We start from the raw sequence: 22364 nt of genomic DNA, 5'->3' as shown, positions 1-22364 counted from the left end.
AGTCTCACAGTGGTAAAAAATCCTCAGAGAGATTTCCTCTAGTTGAATATATACTACATAGTATTACTTGGCAGCTGGCCAAGGCCTGTTTTTAAGTAGCTGCAGGAAGATTCAGAGAGATGTGTATTTTAAATACTTTTGCTACTCTCTAAAAACAAACAGTTTGAATAAATGCATGTACTGTACACTAGTAAGAGACATTTAAGAAGTCACCACATTTAAAAAAAACATAACCACGCCCCACCACACAACTGAGTTTCCCTTTCACATAAAGGATTCCTAATAAAAATAGGAATTTTTAGAACCAAACCAAGGAAATTATCAATGTTTAATAGCATCTCACACAACAAAGCTGTCATGAAAAATTAGATCACTGCAATTAGGAAAGATTTAGGGAACGGATGATTTGTAAAATAAATTTCAAATTCCAAAACTTTTGAGTTAAAACATATTTTAAATATGAAAAATCCTTTAAAAATGTAGAAAATCACCAGGAAGGATAAGTAACAACACTTCTTTCTGTAAGACATGCTCTGTGAGTCTCTGATCTTGCTCAAGATGCAGCATGTACTCTGAGGAACATTATGAATTGTCGCCTTCATCTATCAATGACACCCTTTGCCACAAAAGAAGTGTAACCCGTCATGCAGATACTGTAGCTATCTGTTACAAAGAATTCTTCCCATGACAGCTATCAGAATAGGAAATGTTTAAAGTAGCTCCTTTTGGTGAACTCTAAGCCCATTTATAGATATTTCTTATTCTGGTTACAGACTGAAACTAGTCACTTAAAGCAGTCTACATGCTTTAGTTCTGATTCTTACAAAGCAATCCTGAGTCCTTCAGTTAACACAAACAGCTATTAATGGAGACAATGCCGTTTATCCAGTTTTATACATTTGTGGAAAAAATTATTTCTGTATCTTGTAAATAATGGGTTTACTTTAAATGACAGCATTTTAATTCTCTTCAGTTACTATATCAAGGCCAGATATTGCATACTGCTTGCATTATAGGGAGATGTGATTGTTTTCCAAAGATCCCAGGGAGTACAGCTATGGAGAAAAGATTGCCATTTACCAAATCAATTTCTTTTGCCTCAAGTCACTGTCCTAGGTATAGTCACTTATTGATTACCTTTTAGATGTGGCTTTTGTTTTGTTCTGTGTAGGGTTAAATACACATGCTTAAATCTCCCAAATTCATTTTAAAAAGCTGAATTGTAACTACTTACAGCTGCAACACTACACATTTAATTCTGAAACAAGGAAGTGGAGTCATAGTTAATTTTTGTTTTGTTGGCTTTGGACACGTTGATTTATACAAGATTTTTATCCTGACTTTTTCCTCTGAAGTAGTACCATAATCTATCAAGTTTAAGATCTAAAATAAATGAAAGAAAAAGGAATACTCTCCTATTGATAGCATAGGGAGTTTACAAGCTTAATCCCAAACATCATTAATGAAAGTTACCTACATACTGTAAATCTGCCACAGAGCAATGGAAAGAAACCCAAAAATTGACAATTTCACAATTGTAAACATCTCCTGGTTTATTATAGATGAACATAAGTAGTGACATATAGCTTTTCCTCCCAACAGTTACCACTGTAACATAAATGACCACATAACACACATTTTGTAAATAATAAAAAAGATGTAACAGAATTATGCATTGTTCATGGCACTGGATTGCTCAAGGAATGAACAAAGAATCATGAAAGATATGAAGCCTTTCACCTCTAAGTCACTGGTTCAAGTGAGCTGTAGCTCACGAAAGCTTATGCTCTAATAAATTTGTTAGTCTCTAAGGTGCCACAAGTACTCCTTTTCTTTTTGCGAATACAGACTAACACAGCTGCTACTCTGAAACCTATCAAAGTAGGCAATAACCAAAAATAGTCATTATATAGAAGTGTAGTAATCTACGTGGAATCAGTCGGTGATGATCATTGCTTAGAGGATGGGTGTCCATGCTTCAGAAATCACTATTATGATCAGTCCCAACAAAACAGCCAAGAACCATATAGACATGGAGACTGAACTACCCTTCCATTCCTAAGGATTGTGCCTTAAGGTCCGCAACGAGACATGTTGGCAGGGCAATGCTATAGTTTTACTCAGCTCTGCTTCTGTCATACCTGTTCTATAAAGAAATAGCTTAATAGTGTTTCCAGGGCTGTCAAGCAGAGACTTTTCTTGACCACATTTTTCCTTAAAAATGCAAAAAATAAATTAAATAAACTATAACAATTCTAGAATGATAAGTTAACAAAACTGAGGAGAAGGCATTTCTTCTCATTTATGCTTCTTCTCACAGCGGTTGTTTTTGTAGTATTCCAAGTCTTAAGGTCATGGTGGATTGGAAATAAAGTTATATTTTGTTTATTGTAGAAAGGGACTAAAAAACAGGACCAAAAGCTAAATGACTCTCCAAATCAGAATTACAATTAGTCCACATTTCCGACATTTTGAAAACGTTGTTTTTTCCTTCTGCCTAAGCATAATTGTATGCAGATCTTCACCTACTAATTGCACTGCAAGGCTGTCAAACCTAGACTGCTTTTTAAAATTGAGCAAAAGACGCAAGCCTCCAACAGTTTTAACACCAAATTATAGACAAGATTAAGTGCATTTTAACAGGCTGGGCTTCTTTGCAGAGTCCCCTTTAATTTTCTGCTGTGAAGGTGGGAAATTTGGAAACAGGAAGATACATCTCATTCATCATCAGCCTTGGGGAATGCTTGCTTAGAAACACACACAATTTGACCTCTCAAAATATCAAAGTAGCTTACTTCATCAGGTCTTAAGCATCATCAGAACATTGCAAGTTTTTCAGTCTCCATTTCACTCTTTGGAAAACTAAAATTAAGTGAAGTGACTGTCAGTGAAAGAAGTGACACATTTTTTCCATCTATATGAATTTATGTATAAACCCCCATAATTTTCATGAGGGAATAATACATGCAGTCCTTACCTATGCAGACCTTTAAAGAATTTGACAAGTAGATTTATCAATTTATAATAGAATTTTTTATAATAGGGATACTTTACGCTCTTCTGTCATGTTTTATTTTCGCTAGTATGGGCAAATAATAGGTCTTTTGGGGGAAAGAACTTGTTTGCATCCTAATATACAGTATCATATACATTTACAAGGCCATATAAATGATCATCAATAATAATGACAATTTGATGTTGTAGTCAGGCTCATATCCTGCAGCACTTAGGCCTGTGGTAGTCCCGCAATAGGAATGTGAATAAGGCCCACAGGATTGGGTTTCTGATCAGGTATTTATTTTACAAAAGCTTTTGTGGTTATGATTTAATTGCTTTTAATTTGCTCAATAAAGTAATCTCCATTGTTATTAACATCCAAGACTTGTGTTCCTATACTGCACTAAACAATATTAACAGACATTTTAATCTGCTTTTTAAATGATAATGCCAAGCTATTCCTCTGCAGAATAGATTCCTAATCTATTTGCAAGTTCTAACTGGTGATCTCTATATATTTGAACAATACATTGGGATTACTAGCAAAACAGCAAATAAAATCTTTCATAACTTTGCTTTCAAAATTTCTTTAATAGTAAAAATTGTAAAAATCTCAAACTTATCCTTCTCTCCTAAAAATATTCTTCCAAGATAATGTATCTAGAAAATAAGATCCCCATACTAGATGAAATGGTGTTAGCAAATACTAGTTTGCTACTTATAATATTTATATTTCATAAATAATTGTACATCTTCTGGATTTTTTTATTTTCTAAATCCAAATGCACATTTCTTTATGCTCACTAATCTAAATAACTGTTTCCCCCTCTCTTTAATCTATTAAAATATACTGGAATCCTGTGACACTCAAGTGCCTAGCGTAACACTTAACTACAAACTGTACTTTTTTATCTATACATTTTAAATCCATTGCATTTTTATTTATTTAACACCCAAAAGGGCTAGGTGCTTTACAGACCCAGAATAAGACAGGACATGCCCCCAAAAGGTAGATTATAATGCCCCAATCCTGCAAATACCAAGGTTGATGTTTAACTCTTCAAATGGGAGTACTCATGTGTGTAAAGTCAAGCAGATACATAAGTCTTTGCAGAATCAAGGCCTATATGAATACCAAACACACTCCCAAAATCCATTCACTCTAAGGTGCCACAAGTACTCCTTTTCTTTTTGCGAATACAGACTAACACGGCTGCTACTCTGAAATCTAAAATCCATTCACTCAGCTGCCTTCCAGGTAACATTGTCATCTGTCCCAAAAATTCACTTCTTCATTTTGTGTATGAGGAACGATGGAGGAAGCGCGACAACACCAAAAATAAATAGTTGTCAGGATGGCTGAATAGCCACATGGCTTTATTGTTTGTACCTTTTCATTTTCTGTCCTCTTCCCCCTTGTCTCCATGTGTCTGTTTATGACCCTCAATTGTGGTGTCATACTGAATTTAGACTGTATGCTCTTAGGGGCTGGAGCTGCATCCTCACTTGGTTTTTGAGATCTCTAGCATATTTTTGTAGATTTGACTTAAAAAAAGAAGAATAGTAGCAATATACAAAGAGTGTGAGAAGAACGCATATGACAGGCACAAGAGGGAGTGTGTGGAAGGAATGAGTTATGGGATTGCTTGGGTAGAACTGTACACATCACATTTGCTTTGTTTTTTAAATTACATTTGAAACTGCTCCTAGAGAATCAGAGAATCACTTAAAGGTTCTGAAAACAGCAGTGTCGAGGAAAGCTTTAAAGGAAGAAAGGGAGGGTTGGCTGGAGACAAGAAAGGATATGCCAGGTGCAGGGCCAGCACAGAAGAAGAAACAGGAGAGTTGAGGGGGACCAGTTATAAGAAAGAAAGAGGGCAGAGCTGTGCAGAGCTTTGAAAGGGAAAAGAAAAAAATCAACAAAAAAAGAAGGATAGAGTGAATGTGGAGCCAACAAAGGGTCACAGAAAATAGAGGTGGAATGTTCAGAGACGACAACACCTAACTGTTGATAGCACGGGGGAAGCACAATTTAAAGGTTCGTGGGAGCAGGCACGTGACTGCCAAAGAGAGGTTTTCAAATTGTGGAGCACGCCCCGGAGAGACGTAGAGGAACATTCGGGGGCACAAAAGCGGCAACACCAGCCCCGCAGGTCATCCACCCAGCAACCAAAAAATCTAGGGGGCACATGACCCCCCCCATACATCACCTCTGTTCAGAGTCATACACAAGAAAGAAAATTTGGCCGAGGCATTTTGGATATATCAAAGGGGTGCAAGATGAGGGTCAGGAAGACCTGAGAGAAGGACATTAATGAAGTCAAAGGAGTTTACTAACACATGGACATGAGATCTGGAACCAGGGATGGAAAGGAAGGAATAGGCCTTAGATATTTTGTAAAGGAAGGAGGACAGGATTACAAAATTTAGCAGTAATTTGAATAAGAGGAGTAAAGGAGAGAGAGGCATCAACAATGACATGTAAATTGTGAACCTGGGGAAAAGGCAGAATAGTGGAATTATCTATTGGGATGGAAGAGGAGAAGAGAAATGAGAAGTTCTGTTTTTGCCATCCTGAGTTTTAGTACTGGGCCCTATGATATAGAATTTAAAAAGAAGAGTGTGGAAGTATGAACACTTTTGAACTTCATCAGTTGCATGACAAAACTTTAATGGAAAAATGTACTTTACAGATATCAGACAGTGATAAAATCATATAGCCAGTGAATGCAGAAATTCATCTTTATTTATGGGCTCTATTCAAATTATTTGATATCTCCAACTCTCTTTACAACCCATCATTTCTGCAAATTTCTATATAGAGTGAGCCTTCTCTGTGCCATTAAACTGTGTGATGTATCTCTCATGTTACATTTGTAGTTCGAGTACACTTTGTACAGGACAATAGCTTGAAAGGTGTAAAAATTGCTTTATGCACTACATGTCATAACTAGAGAACTATTGAGAAAATATAACAAAATTTGTTAATGAGCTAACTATGTCAGCAGCAATGATTTAAGTTATTGCATGAGTTTCATCCACAGAAAATGATAGAATGTGCCAAAATACATATTTTTTAAAAGTCAGTAAAATACTAATGTAGAAATATATGGCCAAGTTTACACTGGCAAATTTCTTTATTTTATAAACAAAAACCTTTGAGATCATACTTTTAAAGTTAAATACTGTAACCACATTCTTTCCTGATGCTCAACTGAGATGAATCCCCAACATACATTATCTTATCCTATGACAAATAAGTTCCATCTTACAATATAAGAATTCTTGTCTGTCTTCATTAAACCACAAGCACTTTACCATCAGAATTTTTAACTTACTGTCAACAGCTGACAGATACTACTAGTACTGTCAAAATAATTCCTAAGAGTCGCATTTAAAAACGGTGCTCTAAAATGCATTTTATAATGATTTTACCATTAAAGATTGAGAACTAGAAACACCTGCTGTAAATTGCACCTCACTATGCCACTCAGAGCTACAGCACTCCAGGGTGCTGCTCCTATTGCCCATCTCTCTTTGTGGTTCCATCAAAGGAAGAAGCATAAAGTCTGCCAGGGCACCACAGTAGCTCTGTGGTGGAGGCTGCCACAGGAATATGCCTAATCAGTGTACCCTCATTTTTATACCACCCTCATCACTGTGTTATCTGAGTGCTTTACAGTAGTCAATTAAACAATGTGAACTAAAATCTGTCAGATGTGATTTGTTCTCTCATTCCTCCTCTCCCCCTGCCACACTTGCCACGTCCTGTCCACAACCACCAGCACTGCCTGGTTTTGGGGCTTCAGTGGTTGCTTGCCTGTGCCCACAAGAGAGCACAGCCTGCAGACACCTTGTGCCATACCATTCTTCTTGCTGAGGTCTTTGCTGCTAGAGGCCCTGTGCCAATCTAAAATTGCTACTTGAACAGAGATCTTGGGATGACTGTCTCACTGACTTCTCTATTCCCTTCCTCTATCTCACTCTCCAAATAATCCCACTGAAATCAGTGGGACTACTTGTGGAGGAAGGTACTATTCAACATGAATAAAAATGAGAGAATCCAGCCCTTAACAAAAAGAGAGTTTAAAAAGTGTGCAAAGAATTCTCAGTTGGAATTGGGCTGACAAGAATAATTTAGAATATGAATTTTGCAATATAATTTAAAACACACCAGTAGAGACACTTTCTAAATTGAAATGTCAATTTTATAATCATAAAGTACTTGACAGTCTTTTGGGCAAAAAAGAATATTGACTGACATGTTAGAATGATGCCTTGTCCACCATACAAAGGCTGAATAAACAAGCTTTTCTTGGAAGATTTATGTGAAGTGGTAAGGGGACAGATATTTTCCCTGTACCTTGAGGTAAGGCCCAATGCTTCCATGAAGCTGGCAAGTAGCTACTATACCTGGGTATGGAAAAAAGAGGATGTGGCACTTTGCAAGGATTTCCACCTTGTACACAGAACCTCTGGCTACGTTTATGTCTTTCAACTGGCCTTCCCAAAATGGTCGCCCTAACGGCCCCACAAAAGCAGTCTCTACAAAACATTTCTCCACAGCATACATAAAGATGCTGCGGCTACCTGCACAGACTCTCAGCTATGTTGCTGGAGGTTCCCGCTCCTTATTAATGGCCTTTGCATTACCTCCTATAGTGTATTAAGTTCATGAAGCTGTTAGGCTGGACTCTTGGTAGGGAGAAGAATCTACCTGCCACATAAGCACTGGGTGAGTAATAACTGGGAAAGACAGCCCCCTTCTGCTTCTACTGAGGTCAATGGGAACAGGAATAGACCCTATGTTGGCCAGTACTTCAGAAGAGTACTTAATTCCCCTGTCAGAGTCAGATTCATCCTATGGGGAAAACACAAAATAGGAAACTCAAAGAGCTTCAGAGAGTCAACAATCACCATAAAGAAAAGGAGTACTTGTGGCACCTTAGAGACTAACAAATTTATTAGAGCATAAGCTTTCGTGAGCTACAGCTCACTTCATCGGATGCATTTGGTGGAAAAAACAGAGGAGACATTTATATACACACACACAGAGAACATGAAACAATGGGTTTATCATACACACTGTAAGGAGAGTGATCACTTAAGATAAGCCATCACCAACAGCAGGGGGGGGAAGGAGGAAAACCTTTCATGGTGACAAGCAGGTAGGCTAATTCCAGCAGTTAACAAGAATATCAGAGGAACAGTGGGGGGTGGGGTGGGAGGGAGAAATACCATGGGGAAATAGTTTTACTTTGTGTAATGACTCATCCATTCCCAGTCTCTATTCAAGCCTAAGTTAATTGTATCCAGTTTGCAAATTAATTCCAATTCAGCAGTCTCTCGTTGGAGCCTGTTTTTGAAGCTTTTTTGTTGAAGTATAGCCACTCTTAGGTCTGTGATCGAGTGACCAGAGAGATTGAAGTGTTCTCCAACTGGTTTTTGAATGTTATAACTCTTGACATCTGATTTGTGTCCATTCATTCTTTTACGTAGAGACTGTCCAGTTTGGCCAATGTACATGGCAGAGGGGCATTGCTGGCACATGATGGCATATATCACATTGGTAGATGCGCAGGTGAACGAGCCTCTGATAGTGTGGCTGATGTGATTAGGCCCTATGATGGTATCCCCTGAATAGATATGTGGACAGAGTTGGCAACGGGCTTTGTTGCAAGGATAGGTTCCTCGGTTAGTGGTTCTGTTGTGTGGTGTGTGGTTGCTGGTGAGTATTTGCTTCAGATTGGGGGGCTGTCTGTAAGCAAGGACTGGTCTGTCTCCCAAGATCTGAGAGAGCGATGGTCACATAAACACCACCCTATATCGGAAACCTACTGACCGCTATTCCTACCTACATGCCTCTAGCTTTCATCCAGATCATACCACTCGATCCATTGTCTACAGCCAAGCGCTACGATATAACTGCATTTGCTCCAACCCCTCAGACAGAGACAAACACCTACAAGATCTCTATCATGCATTCCTACAACTACAATACCCACCTGCTGAAGTGAAGAAACAGATTGACAGAGCCAGAAGAGTACCCAGAAGTCACCTACTACAGGACAGGCCCAACAAAGAAAACAACAGAACGCCACTAGCCATCACCTTCAGCCCCCAACTAAAACCTCTCCAACGCATCATCAAGGATCTACAACCTATCCTGAAGGACGAGCCATCGCTCTCTCAGATCTTGGGAGACAGACCAGTCCTTGCTTACAGACAGCCCCCCAATCTGAAGCAAATACTCACCAGCAACCACACACCACACAACAGAACCACTAACCCAGGAACCTATCCTTGCAACAAAGCCCGTTGCCAACTCTGTCCACATATCTATTCAGGGGATACCATCATAGGGCCTAATCACATCAGCCACACTATCAGAGGCTCGTTCACCTGCGCATCTACCAATGTGATATATGCCATCATGTGCCAGCAATGCCCCTCTGCCATGTACATTGGCCAAACTGGACAGTCTCTACGTAAAAGAATGAATGGACACAAATCAGATGTCAAGAATTATAACATTCAAAAACCAGTTGGAGAACACTTCAATCTCTCTGGTCACTCGATCACAGACCTAAGAGTGGCTATACTTCAACAAAAAAGCTTCAAAAACAGACTCCAACGAGAGACTGCTGAATTGGAATTAATTTGCAAACTGGATACAATTAACTTAGGCTTGAATAGAGACTGGGAATGGATGAGTCATTACACAAAGTAAAACTATTTCCCCATGGTATTTCTCCCTCCCACCCCACCCCCCACTGTTCCTCTGATATTCTTGTTAACTGCTGGAATTAGCCTACCTGCTTGTCACCATGAAAGGTTTTCCTCCTTCCCCCCCCCTGCTGTTGGTGATGGCTTATCTTAAGTGATCACTCTCCTTACAGTGTGTATGATAAACCCATTGTTTCATGTTCTCTGTGTGTGTGTATATAAATCTCTCCTCTGTTTTTTCCACCAAATGCATCCGATGAAGTGAGCTGTAGCTCACGAAAGCTTATGCTCTAATAAATTTGTTAGTCTCTAAGGTGCCACAAGTACTCCTTTTCTTTTTGCGAATACAGACTAACACGGCTGCTACTCTGAAACCAACAATCACCATGATTTTCTTTTGTATATGGTCCAATCTGATTACAGAAAGGAGAAGCAGAATTCAGCAACTAGTATTTATGCACCCTCGATACCTTGCAATCTCACTGGAACTAAACCTTGTCTCTGCAAACCAAATGTGCAGACAAAATGTCATTGTATATTTTCATATTAGCTTTTTTTATTAAACTGTTTTTCCTTTGTTAAATGCCACTAAAATGAATTCCTGCTTTTTTCTTGGACAGAGAAAACAGCCACAAAACTTCACTGGAGACAAAAGAGATAGTTCAGATTTATACCAGTGTAACCAACATCACACTGGCTCAGGGACTATTACTCTGATTAATACAAAAATCATCTCACACATAAAAATACAATTATGTATTGTGATCAGACAAGTACAATCATAATTAATAATGCATTCTTATTTTTATGGTGCTCAAAACCCAAAAGGCCTCTCTGCACATCAAAAAAATAGGGCACAAGCCAAAAAATTACAATAGGAAACATAATCAATTAAAATATTATGATGTACTATGCCTGTTCCCTCTCTGAAGTAAATTGCAAGACTCCTATTAACCTAATAAGATCTGATTCACTGTATCTGAAACTGGGTGAAAGTAACTCTAATATGAAATGCCTCATCTTTTAAAATGTTTTAAAAAGGCAACAGTACAAAAGATAACAGTTAACTGGTGTACCTTAAGCTGTCAAGAGAAACCAATAAACGTATTTATTAATATTTACCATACCAACCAATAAATATTTACCATAAACATACTTCTTTTTAAAATACCAGTGAATCTCAAATATTCTTATAGAGATTTCTCAAAAAGAGCAGGTAATGTTAAATAAGAAAAAGTATATAATATGTGATACATATATACACACACACACACACATTTAGAAATGGACCCAGGATTAAAGGCCCTAGGCTGGAGGATTTGGGTATGTCATACTATATTAAGTCACTAGGAAAAGCCGTTAATTTATTATACACCAGAATCCAAAAGGAGAAAGTGTCACATTGGCTAGGGTTCAGAAACTAACTTATCTTTTTTGACAAAAAGGAAGAAAGAGGCAATGTGGGCTTATATAAAAGGAAAGAAGATTGTCTTGTAGAGAAAGTGTAAAACAATAATTACAAGATGCATCTTCTTCCTTTGATGGATACAATTAACTTACAAGATGTTACAAGAATTACAGCCGTGAAATGTGGGGTCAGGGAGAATGGACTCAAACATATTAAAATGTTGAGAGGAAAAAAAAAAGGAAGAAATCAGTCATGATTGTGAAAATTTGGAAAAAGCAACGCTGGACTTTCTGTGGCATTCACCTGATGGCACTTCCTCTCAATTCTCCCATCTATAGGTAGGGAAACCTGATCTTACAGAGGGAGAAAGGGCAAGATATAGAAACCCTATTGAGCTTTAAACTTGTTTTCTTTTGTGTTTAATGCACCAGGAAATTCATATGAAGAGCCACTCTACTCTTGGGGAGAAGAAGAGTATGGGTCTGTCTGTTATTGCTGTTAATGTATGCAGTGTGAAGCCGTACTGGTCCCAGGATATTAGCGAGAAAAGGTGGGCGAGGTAATCTCTTTTACTGGACTAACTTCCTTTGGTGAGAGAGACAAGCTTTCAAGCTGCACAGAGCTCTTTTTCAAATCAGGGAAAGGCACTAAGTGTGTCACAGCTAAATAGCAAATTGGCAAAAATTCTAAGGGACCATTCAAGGGGAAGTGGCCCATTAACACCCCTGTAGTATCTTTCTCAGACCTGAAGAAGAGCTCTGTGTAGCTGGAAAGCTTGTCTCTCTCACCATTGGAAGTTGGTCCAATAAGAAATACTACCTCACCCACCTTGTCTCTTTATTGCTGTTAATGCTCATAGCAGCATTAACTCATGTGGATTTCCTGATGGAATTCCACCAGGTCCTGAGGGAAGTGTATTGCAGTGTATTTTCTCCTCTCTCATCACTGATATACTCACCTGGGAATCCCAGCCACACACTATATCTAGAAAGGTGCTTCTGAAGCTCATGAAATTGGAGGGAGAATGCCACCAACCCACTCTTTCTTCTCTGCTCAACACCCTAGTCCCTCCTGTGTTTGATTCCCCGTGCTAGCATCGGGGGGAAGGAGAGCCAGAACCTAACCTACCACTATAAAATACACCTCTACCCCAATATAACGCGACCCACTATAACAAGAATTCGGATATAACGAGGTAAAGCAGCACTCCGCGGGGAGGGGGCGGGGCTGCGCGCACGGGTGGATCAAAGCAAGTTCGATATAATGCGGTTTCACCTATAACACGGTAAGATTTTTTGGCTCCCGAGGACAGCGTTACATCAGGGTAGAGGTGTACTTAAACATTCTCCAGTTACAGTGTACATGAGATTATTAAACTATCTCACTGATGTGCATAATTAATGTGATAACTCCAACACTTCCCATTTTTATAACCTTATGCTTCTTAATACATTAGAGACCATCTCTTACTGAAAATAATTTGCTTACTTTGTTTTACAGCTGATTCTGTGTGCAAATCAAACATGTAAACTTTACATGCTATGTTGCCGATATGGAATTTAAAGATTCTTATTGAAGCATAATGTGCTGTCTCCTAAATTCCGCTTTTATAAATCTATAAGTTTATGAAAAAATACTCTAATAAATTCTAAAAACACCATGTTTGTCAAAGTACAAACTTCTAGACATCTTTTACAACACAAAGTTCTCAAACTTTTGCACAGTGTGAACCATGTCTTATAAAAGATTGATTCATGGACACCTTCCCTCTAATGTAGCAGTTCTCAGATTGTGGGTTGGGACCCCAAAGTGGGTCGCGGCCCCATTTTAATGGGATCACCAGGGATGGCATTAGATTTGCTGGGGCCCAGGGCCAAAGCTGAAGCCCAAGATTTTCAGTCCTGGGTGGCTGGACTCAGGTTACACTCCCCCCTGCCCAGGGCTGAAGCCCTTGGGCTTCAGCTTTGACCGGCTTGCCCACGCAGGGTGGTGGAGCTCAGGCTTTGGCCCCCCTGCTTGGGTGGGCTCAGGCTTCAGTGTCTCCTCCTGGGGTCACGTAGTAATTTTTGTTGTCAGAAGGGGGTCACGGTGCAATGAAGTTTGAGAACCCCTACTCTTATACACGTTGTCACTTATGTAACATCCATGTTGTAACTACAGCAATCAGTTACATGAAAAAGGAAGATTAGGAAAGTATTTATTTATTTTAGGGGTCTTTGAATGTGACTTAGCAGCTGGAAACAATAAGGAGCTAGAAGCATGTGACCAACCAATTCTCCACAAGCCACCAGCAAATTCTCCCTGGACTATGAATGGTTTAAGAACCACTGTTGTAGAATGTGCCTCGTGCAGCAAATCAGTATATATTTCCAAAAGTAATAAATAAATGAGAAAGAATATACTAAGATTAACAAAGTAATGAGTTTGTGATTAACCATTCAACTCGCAAGTTGAGTTTAACGTTGTGTGTGTATAACATTAGATCATCTGAAGGAGTAGAATTAAATATTCTTCTATTTGCCACTATGTATTTTGTTTACACCACTGCACAGAAATGGCCATAGGCATTTTGTTCTGCTTCAATGGCTCTCTACTTTGTACTGAAGTGAATGATGCATTTCAGAAACCATCTCTTTTGTAAATATTTCTTCAACTATATGTAGTTACGCTTTTATGAATACAAAAATTATAATATTTATTTTAGAGTTTATATTTCCAGTTGTAAGGAACAATGTCAAATGCCATTTTAAGAGGTGGGTTACTCGTCATTGCATGCTGGAGGGCAAATTGTTCTGTGCTGAAGATGAAATCGCTGAATTTAAATAAGTTAAATGTTTGAGATATTAATGAAAGATCACACTTGAGGCATGGAGGTTAACGGTATAAAGCTAATCTCCAAAAACCTAATCAATTGATTTGTATATTCACTATAGTTGTAATGGAGATAAATGTCCCAAAAGGTGTCTCTCAAAAGCAGTTATGGTTTAGCCAAAAAACAGGAATTTTAATGAAATCCTTAAAGTAACTACATGCTATTATCTGCAAAAGGCACCCAGGTCTTAGGCTAATTTACAGAGTTGCATCTTAGCTAGGGTAACCACCTTTTCAAAATGCAAAACCGAGACGCATGCAGTAGCCCCACCTCCTACCCCTCTTCTTCCCCCAGGCCCTACCCTCTGGCCAACCTGGAAGTCAGAGCCAGGTAATGCTAAGAGCCGCCCAGGGCAGCAGGCTGGGATGCCCAAGAGCAGCCCTGACCCATGTCCCTATTCCCCGGGAGTACTGCCCAGGGCAGGTGGAGAGTCCAGGGCTCCCCACAGCGGCCCAGGTTCTCTGGGTGGCTCTTACTACTGCCAGGCTTCTGGCCTAGCATGGAGGCCTCAGGGCAGGGAGGGCAAGGCCCACCTGAGTGCCTCCTCTCACTCCGCCACACCAGGAAGAGGCTGGCACTGCCCCTGAGCCTCATACAGGCGTGCAGGGAATCCAGGAGAAATGCTGACCCGGAGTCATTCAACCCATGACCAGGACTGGAAATGTACATTTCAGGTCTGTCCCGTCCAATTAGGGACAGGTGGTCACCCTAAGCTTAGCATGCATTTCACAACTGAAATAGAGAAGCTCTAGAACTGGACATGATTACTAAAACAAACCCACATGAGCCCAGCACCCAGGCTCAGATTCTGCTGCATGTTCACATTGTGACAACAATGGCAGACAAATCTGAGGTCTGGATCTATAAGGTCAGATGGTCCTGGCCTTAAACTGGGAGGAGAGTCACAGGCCTGGAGTTAGGAGGATGGTGTGTCATAGGCTTCCTTTTAAGGAAGAGACTTGTGGAGAAAAAATTAATTTAATTCAGCTGCAACTAACACTGAGCCCACTTCTCCACTTTACCCTTTTTATTTTTCAAGAATGCAGGCTTTCTTTGCAGGTTTATTAGAGGTGCAATGCAAAATTTAGTTGTCATGGACTTCATCACAATGAGACACCCTTTGGGTCCATAAACAAATAAATGGATTACTAAAAAGCATTGCAATTTTTTAGTTTTTTACATTAGTGACACTTTTCAGATTGAATATTATTTATACAGTAATTAATCCAAGTGTAACAGACCCTACTAAAAGAAGTTCTTCATTTTACTTTAATATTTTAACTGTCTGACAACGCCATGTGATTGGAGAACAAAACACCATGGAAATTGCCTACAGAAAAGAAAATACAGAATGGACAAATTAAAATCATTCCTGGGTTATGTAATATGAGACTAATACTGACAATTAGGGCAAGCGCTTTAAAAAAAATCTCACATTTCCATTTCTTAGGTATGCATATGCTGGATGAACTGTATGGACCATTCATTTTCAGTCAAACTTTTGTTTATTGTCCATGTCTTGTAAAATAGAAATAATGTAGAAAGTCATAATAATTGTTTCTGATAAGTGACTAAAAAGCTTGTTCTGGACTGTATATTTAGTAAAAAGAATATGTATTTATACACAAAAATAAGTTATAAAAGCTATGGAGCCAAACTTCTGCCTTCAATTGATAGTCACATAAACCTGATGAGGGTGACTATGAACCTAATTATATTTCACATAAAAACTGACCAGGTTTGGCAGAAGATGAGATATGAAAACCTTGCCTACAGGCAATTCTGCTAATACAAATCAGAAAAAAAGAAAACAATCAAGATCTGAGAAACCTGTATAAATTCTGCTACCCTGGTTAAATGCAGACATGAAAAAAGTTATATAAGGCTTCAAAAAGGTATAATATACAATAAAAATCATAATCTTAACATTACAAATATTTCCTACTAATTTTTCCTTAAACATTTACTAAATACTGGCATTTTTCTTCTATATGTAATGAAATATAAGACAATGCAACTCAAATTTTGTTTACTTCTCTGGATCTAATTTTGCAATCCTTGCACGCCCAAAAACTTCCACTGGAGATAATGGGAATTTTAAGTACACAAGGATTCAGACTCAGCCTGTGCACCACGATCATAAATGGTGGCTGTAGGAATCATTACAGCTGTTGGAACAGTGTATATAATTTGTTGTTGCAGAGCAGCTGAGGAATCTAACACATTTATTAAAACTACCTTGGCAAAGAAATGGTGTATCGAAAAAATAAAAATTGTAACAAAAGACATTTCCATTCAGATCAGAAGAATTTCAAGGTAGATCAAAATTTGGTCTTGAGTAGATCAACCATAAAGTTTAAGAACAGAGTTTAGGTGGCTTGCTGCCAGAACACCAAAATGAAATGGCTTTGTATTTCATGACAATAGATTCCTGCAGGAATCTGTTGTCTCCTGTCCCTTCTGTCTCTCCTACTACTAGCTTTCTAGACCAAGGGCAATTTTTTTCAAAAGTATCTAAGTGATTTAGACACCTAATACCATTTTCAAAAGTAACTCAGGGCTAGAATTTTAAATATATTTAGGTATCTAAATCTGAATTTAGACTCCTAGTGGGATTTTCAAAAGTGCGTAGGTACGTATCTGCATCTTTAGACACCTAAATATCTTTAAAATTCTGACCTTTAGGCATTTAAGAACCTAAAAACCACTCACTTTCCATGAGACTTGGGCTCCTAACTTACTTAAGCACCGCTGAAAATTTTATTAATCCCAAATCACCTTTGAAAATGGGACTTCGGCTCTTTTGAAAAATCACCCCAAGTTTCTTGTTGCTCTGGTTCCTTAGACCTTTTCTCTTTCAAAGTGTGATTAATAAAGCTGCTTTCCTTAAAAAGGCAGTTAACTGCAAGATTAACTGTTTACATTGTATATAAATTATGATATATGATACTATATTCAATGTGCTGACATCATATCACTCTATAATTGAAGGTATTTTATACAGACCGCATTCTTACAGGACATTTTGGAAACTAGAAACAAGTATAATGACTTCTTCTGTAACATATCTCACTGTCTAAAATCCATTGTTCCAATAAATGATATTAGTTTGGGACCAAAAATATTTAAGTCTGAAAATACAAAAACAGTACAGTCTGAATGGCACAAGAAAATGCTCAGGGTAACTACATAGCAGATTTTTTCAAAAGCAAAACTGCTATGAAAGAAAGGCTCTTTAAAAACTAAGACAGTTAATCCAACCAAAAGAGATGATTCTTAATCTTAAAACTTCTTCTTTAAACACAAAGGTATAAAATAATAAGATATTCCCACCATCTCCCTTAATGTTAATGGGAGGTAACTTACATAGCCACATTTCCAACAAGGCATTGTATTGTAAATTACAAACACAGGGAATCAGATTGCCACCTACAGGTAAATTAGTTAATTTCTGAAAACAAGTGCTAAAACAAGGGCGGGGGGGGGGGGGGGTGTTACCCTCTTCAATTTTAGTATTTTTCCAAATATTTTGGAACCGTAACCATATCTTGACTTTTCCAGATCCAGAAAGCAATCACATTGCTCTGTAGTTACAGAAGTGGATTACTCCATAAACTCAGAAAACTCACATAGACCGAACTTGACAGAAGTAGCTTATAGTCACATTTCACTTAAAGAATTTTAAATCTGCTTACCTGATACAATTGGTGCTAGCCTAAATATGTCTGATAATCTGCTGTTAACTGGTTCATAGGGGGAATCTTCAAGCAAGTCATTTCCTAAAGACAACAAAAGATTTGGGTTTCTTTTACACATTATTCTGGGGATGAAGTTTTGTTATTTCACATGATGGCATTATTTTTATTCTCAAAATAATCAGATTGGGTTAAAAAGAAAACTACTCTAATATTACAAGGGGCTTCCCATTTATTGCTCATTGTATTTTCTCTCACCATGGGAGAGGATGGAAACACTTGAAAGAAAGAAGCATTTCTTGCCATTAACTCCCTCCCCTCCTTCAGCATGGAATGAAGTCACAAATCAGAAGAGGCAGTTTGTGACATCACAAGTACTGCCTATCTTCAGAGGGAGAAGAGATGGAGGGAGGGGAAAAGGAAGTTTCTTACATCAATTCATTATTGGAAGAGAAAGAGCAGAAGTGTTTTTAACAAAAATCAGTTGGGAAGGAAATTGATTTATAATGTAGCAAATGTCCAATAAATGTACTTCATTATGAAAGTTGAAACAAAGAGACATATATTAATCCATTAAAATATTCCACCTGACATTTTCATTGGCTAATGCATACATACTGTGTGGCTTCCAGGGAGAAATATAAAGCTGGAAACACCTTCAGAATGGATGTTTGAGACAAACTTGGCCCACAAGACATGCAGGATGGGGCCCTAAACTTCCACTGAATTCAGAAGGCATTTGGGGTTCTTCAGCAATGCAAAATCTGGGCGGGTGATACATAGCAATATTACCTAAGGACCTGATTCTGTTCCAAGTAGACTCAATGGGAGACTTGACAAGGACTTTAATGGGTATAAAGTCAACCCTATCATTTAACACTGGCATTCCATTTGCAACTCTCTCATAGAATCATTAGGGTTGGAAGAGACCTCAGCAGGTCATCTAGTCCAATCCCCTGCTCAAAACAGGACCAACACCAACTAAATCATGCCAGCCAAGGCTTTGTCAAGCTTGGCCTTAAAAACCTCTGAGGATGGAGATTCCACCACCTCCCTAGGTAACCCATTCCAGTGCTTCACCGCCCTCTTAGTGAAATAGTGTTTCCTAATATGCAATCTAGACCTCCCCCACTGCAACTTGAGACCATTGCTTCTTGTTCTCTCCTCTGCATGCTATGCAAAGTACCAAATCCGCTTTCACATAGCTGTATCCCGTTCTTCCTTTTCTTATATTTACACTTTTATCTTACACCCAGGTGCTAATTAATTCGTTTCCCACCGCGTCCCTGTGAAGTGAGATCTAGTTAACAAGCGTTTAAACTCCTCAGTTAGGGCGAAGTCACAAATTGATTGTTGCTGGCGCTTTGGCACTTGCTAATGCCCTAATCTTTTGACTTTGATTTAGAAAGGTCAACCGGGGACCTCTGGAGGAAACCCTTATTGTGGATTGCCCAACAACGGGAGACTGCAGCAGCAGCTGTTCCTGAGTCTGATGAAAGATCCTCAGTTTTTCAGCTGAAGAGCACAATGTGAATTATGAGGTCAAACCCTCCGTTTAGTCTCCGCGGTGGTGGCTAGCTGCGGCTGAGAGGGGCTGGGAAACCACCCTGCCTTTGGGGAGTGGGCTGTTTCGGGGTTTCGCAACGTACCCTGTAAGCTTTGGTACATGCTCCAGTAAATGCGCAGGCAGTTTTTCTCCTTCTTCATGCCCCTCTTGCAGCGGCAGTTGTAAAGAGATTTCTGCTTGAGCGCCTCCATGGCGCTTTTGCACTCGTCTTTCGCTTCCAGGCCTGTCGCCCGGCTGAAGTTGCTCTCTTTGCCGGCTACACACTGCCTCAGTGTCCTGTATTTAGTACTACAGCTCTGCTCCTTGAGACACTGATCGCTGGCTCGCACGCAGTCCAGGCGGTCCCCGCCAGGCAGCCCGCTCACTTCTGCGGACAAAAGTACATCTAGAGAGAGAGAGAGAGACAAAACCAACAACAACAACTCGTTTTGAGACACTGGGCTCCGTGCCAACCCAACCTGGGGAGAGCAACCCCCCGCCCGACCAAATGAACGCACGACCCCTTTCCAAAGGCAGCCGCTCGCTAGCTGACTCAGCCCGTGGCCAAGCCAGGAGCTTTGTTCTGAATGTTTGGGAAGATAAATGAGGTTTCAAGGGGATGGCTCTCCTGCAAATCTCTTTACGGGAAGTCCGCAGAAAAGACAGAGGGTTAACGTGCATGGTAAAGTATTCACTGTTCCTTACATCAGCCTTCATTTAATTAATAACCCTTCCCTCCCTATGTTCCACGGAGGGGTTAAATATCTGCCCTGGCTTCCCATAAGGGTTTTGCTGGGATTTCAATTACATTCATGAGGAATCCGAGAGCGGAGAAGTCTCCTCGCCGACTGATACTGGCTCTTTTTACTGAAGTCACTTTTTAAAGACTGTTTGTTATGTTCCCCCCCCCCCCCTTGTTCCCACATTTCTCGACATGCTTTTTTGCAGAAGGAAACAGCGAATGATATGAGCCACCCTTCTCCACTCCCCAACGCCAGTAAAATCCTTCCCTTCCTCACTACGCACACAGAGTAAAACATGTATTGTTACAATATTTGCAACCGAGCAGGGAGGCACGTTCAGGTAAGCGATGCAATCAATCATTCTTCTCACGGATGACACCTCCACCCCCACGGTGTTATTAAGATGAAAAGCGACTATTGAAAAGTTTTCCTCTAACTTACTAGAGCCCAATTTAATAACGGGCTATCCAGGCAATAGCTAAATCTCAGAGAGCTTTAAATGTGGTCCGTGCTCAATTCAAATCCGTCAAAACTACTGGCAACTTCCCCGTTCACCTTAAACCAGACAGCAGACATCGGATCTCACAAACGCAACGTTCTGCTTTAGGCAGCCCTGTAAAGAGAGCGAATGTAAACGCCGGCAACTTACCCATTAAGGGTAAAACGAAGTATAAGGTAGCAAGAAACATCTTGTTCTCTTCAGATGGTTCACCCCGATGAGCTGATGTGCCACCCCAAAGAGGCTCAGCATGTAGATATTCCAAAACAACGGCGGTCCAGAGACTCTGATTTCAGATCCATTGAATTGAAAGAAACCCCCCTCGCCTCCTCTTCACCAATAACATCACCAGCACCAGCAGCTACGCGAACGCTGAGCTTATTCGCTTAGATTTCAGGTCCGAGCAACCTGAAAACACAAGCAGTCGCTTCAAGGAGAGAGCGAGACACTCACGCGGTGCGTGTGAGACAGACAGAGGCAGAGAAGGAGATTCGGTTGCTTCCTTGGGTGGGCAGCACTTTTTTTTCCCAGGGAGGGACTCGGAAACAGGGAGGGGAAAAAAAAATCCAGGCGATTCCCCCCCCCCCCCCCTAGTCCCACAGCCTGGCTTCCATCAAAGATTGCTCCGGACTGAACACAAAATAAACGATTTTCCACTTACACAGAGAGCCTCAGCCGCCTCCAAGTCATGGTGTCTGCACAGCTCCTGGCTACCCTGAGTGGGAGCCTCTCCCCCGGGAACCTACCGCCACCCCCCAAATCCACGAGCGTTGGGGGTTTGTCTCCCACTTGCCGGAGGGAGCGGTGGAGGCGGAGGGGAAGGGGACCCGGCCGGGCAGGCCCCAGAGCCGGCGCGCTGGTTATCTGGGCTTTGGGATGCGCTCACAACGGGCCCCCTCTGTTGCGCGGGTAGCAGCCGGAGTTATTGATCGCGCACACGGCGCTGGGTGTGAGAACAGTCGAGCAGGTGCAGCTGCCGGGCGGCTGCATCAGAGACGTTGGGCAAAGCCGTGCACCGCCTGGAGGGGACTCTGAAAGTTTGGCGGGGGGGGGGTTGGTTTTTTTGCCCCCCCCTCACCGCCCCCAAGATGATCAAAGCACCCACGGGGACAGCTGCTGGGGTCAGGGCCGTCCCCACCACCAGCGCTCCTCGCCTCCCGGGACACACCGAAAGGTGCCCGCCAGGCGCTGTGCCCCAGGGCTCGGTTTTGTATTGCCCGAGAGAGACGGTAAATCCGGAGCCGCCGGGACAATTTCCGCTCCGGATCCCCTCCGCCGGACTTGTTAATGATTTACTGACAGCAAGGTGGGAGTCACTCGGTGAACCCTGATTGCGCTTTGATGAGACGAAACCTCCTCCCCCACCCCCAAACTGGCTCTTCCTCCTACTCCTTCCCCTCCGCCCCACCCCCACCGCCAAAAAGGGGGTGGGGGAGGGTGTTGCGGAAAGGTGCCTCCTTCTTCTGCACACACACGAATCAACTCCCCCCTGCTGTTTGAGAAAGAAACTTTTGGACGTGACTCCAGCGTGGAGTCCGGACTTGGGTTAGCGCATGTAAGAGCGGCGCGCACCCTCTTCCCTTCCACAGGCGGTGGAAGGACGCAAACAAGGACCCATGCAGCAAGGACCAGACCTATTTAAACAAGCATCTGCTGCGATCTCAAATACATGCTCCCACTCTGGCTACTTCAAAAGTTAAAACGTGCATCTTATTTTCCTCACCTCCTGTCCAGGAGGAAAACTCCCCCCCCCCCCGCAGTCAGCCTCGGGTGCCCTGGGCTCTGGGGAAATGAGAAATAGGTTGCCAAAGGAAAGCAGGACATGCTTTAGTAGGTACTTCATACCGTTCCCACATGAAAGCCATGATTGTTCATATA

General features: G+C 40.8%; 1 protein-coding gene across 2 annotated transcripts in view; it reads right to left on the bottom strand.

The window, feature by feature from the left end:
- GFRA1 (GDNF family receptor alpha 1) overlaps window positions 1-21813 on the bottom strand; it is a 204507-nt gene extending 182694 nt beyond the window's left edge. The window contains exons 1-4 of one of the 2 annotated variants that reach the window (XM_038411862.2): window positions 21148-21811; window positions 20637-20894; window positions 19348-19650; window positions 17699-17782 (exon numbers count right to left, since the gene is read on the bottom strand). In XM_038411862.2, coding sequence (XP_038267790.1) covers window positions 17699-17782; window positions 19348-19650; window positions 20637-20676 — 427 coding nt within the window. In that variant the 5' untranslated portion in view covers window positions 20677-20894; window positions 21148-21811. Of the gene's footprint in view, window positions 1-17698; window positions 17783-19347; window positions 19651-20636 lie in introns of both variants that reach the window. The other variant, XM_038411861.2, reaches the window with a different exon arrangement.
- Window positions 21814-22364: the final 551 nt, after the last annotated feature.

This window comes from Dermochelys coriacea, chromosome 7 (assembly GCF_009764565.3).
Source record: "Dermochelys coriacea isolate rDerCor1 chromosome 7, rDerCor1.pri.v4, whole genome shotgun sequence".
Taxonomy (NCBI): domain Eukaryota; kingdom Metazoa; phylum Chordata; order Testudines; family Dermochelyidae; genus Dermochelys; species Dermochelys coriacea.
Note: the sequence above shows the minus strand (reverse complement) of the source record. Positions and strands in the feature narration are given on the sequence as shown.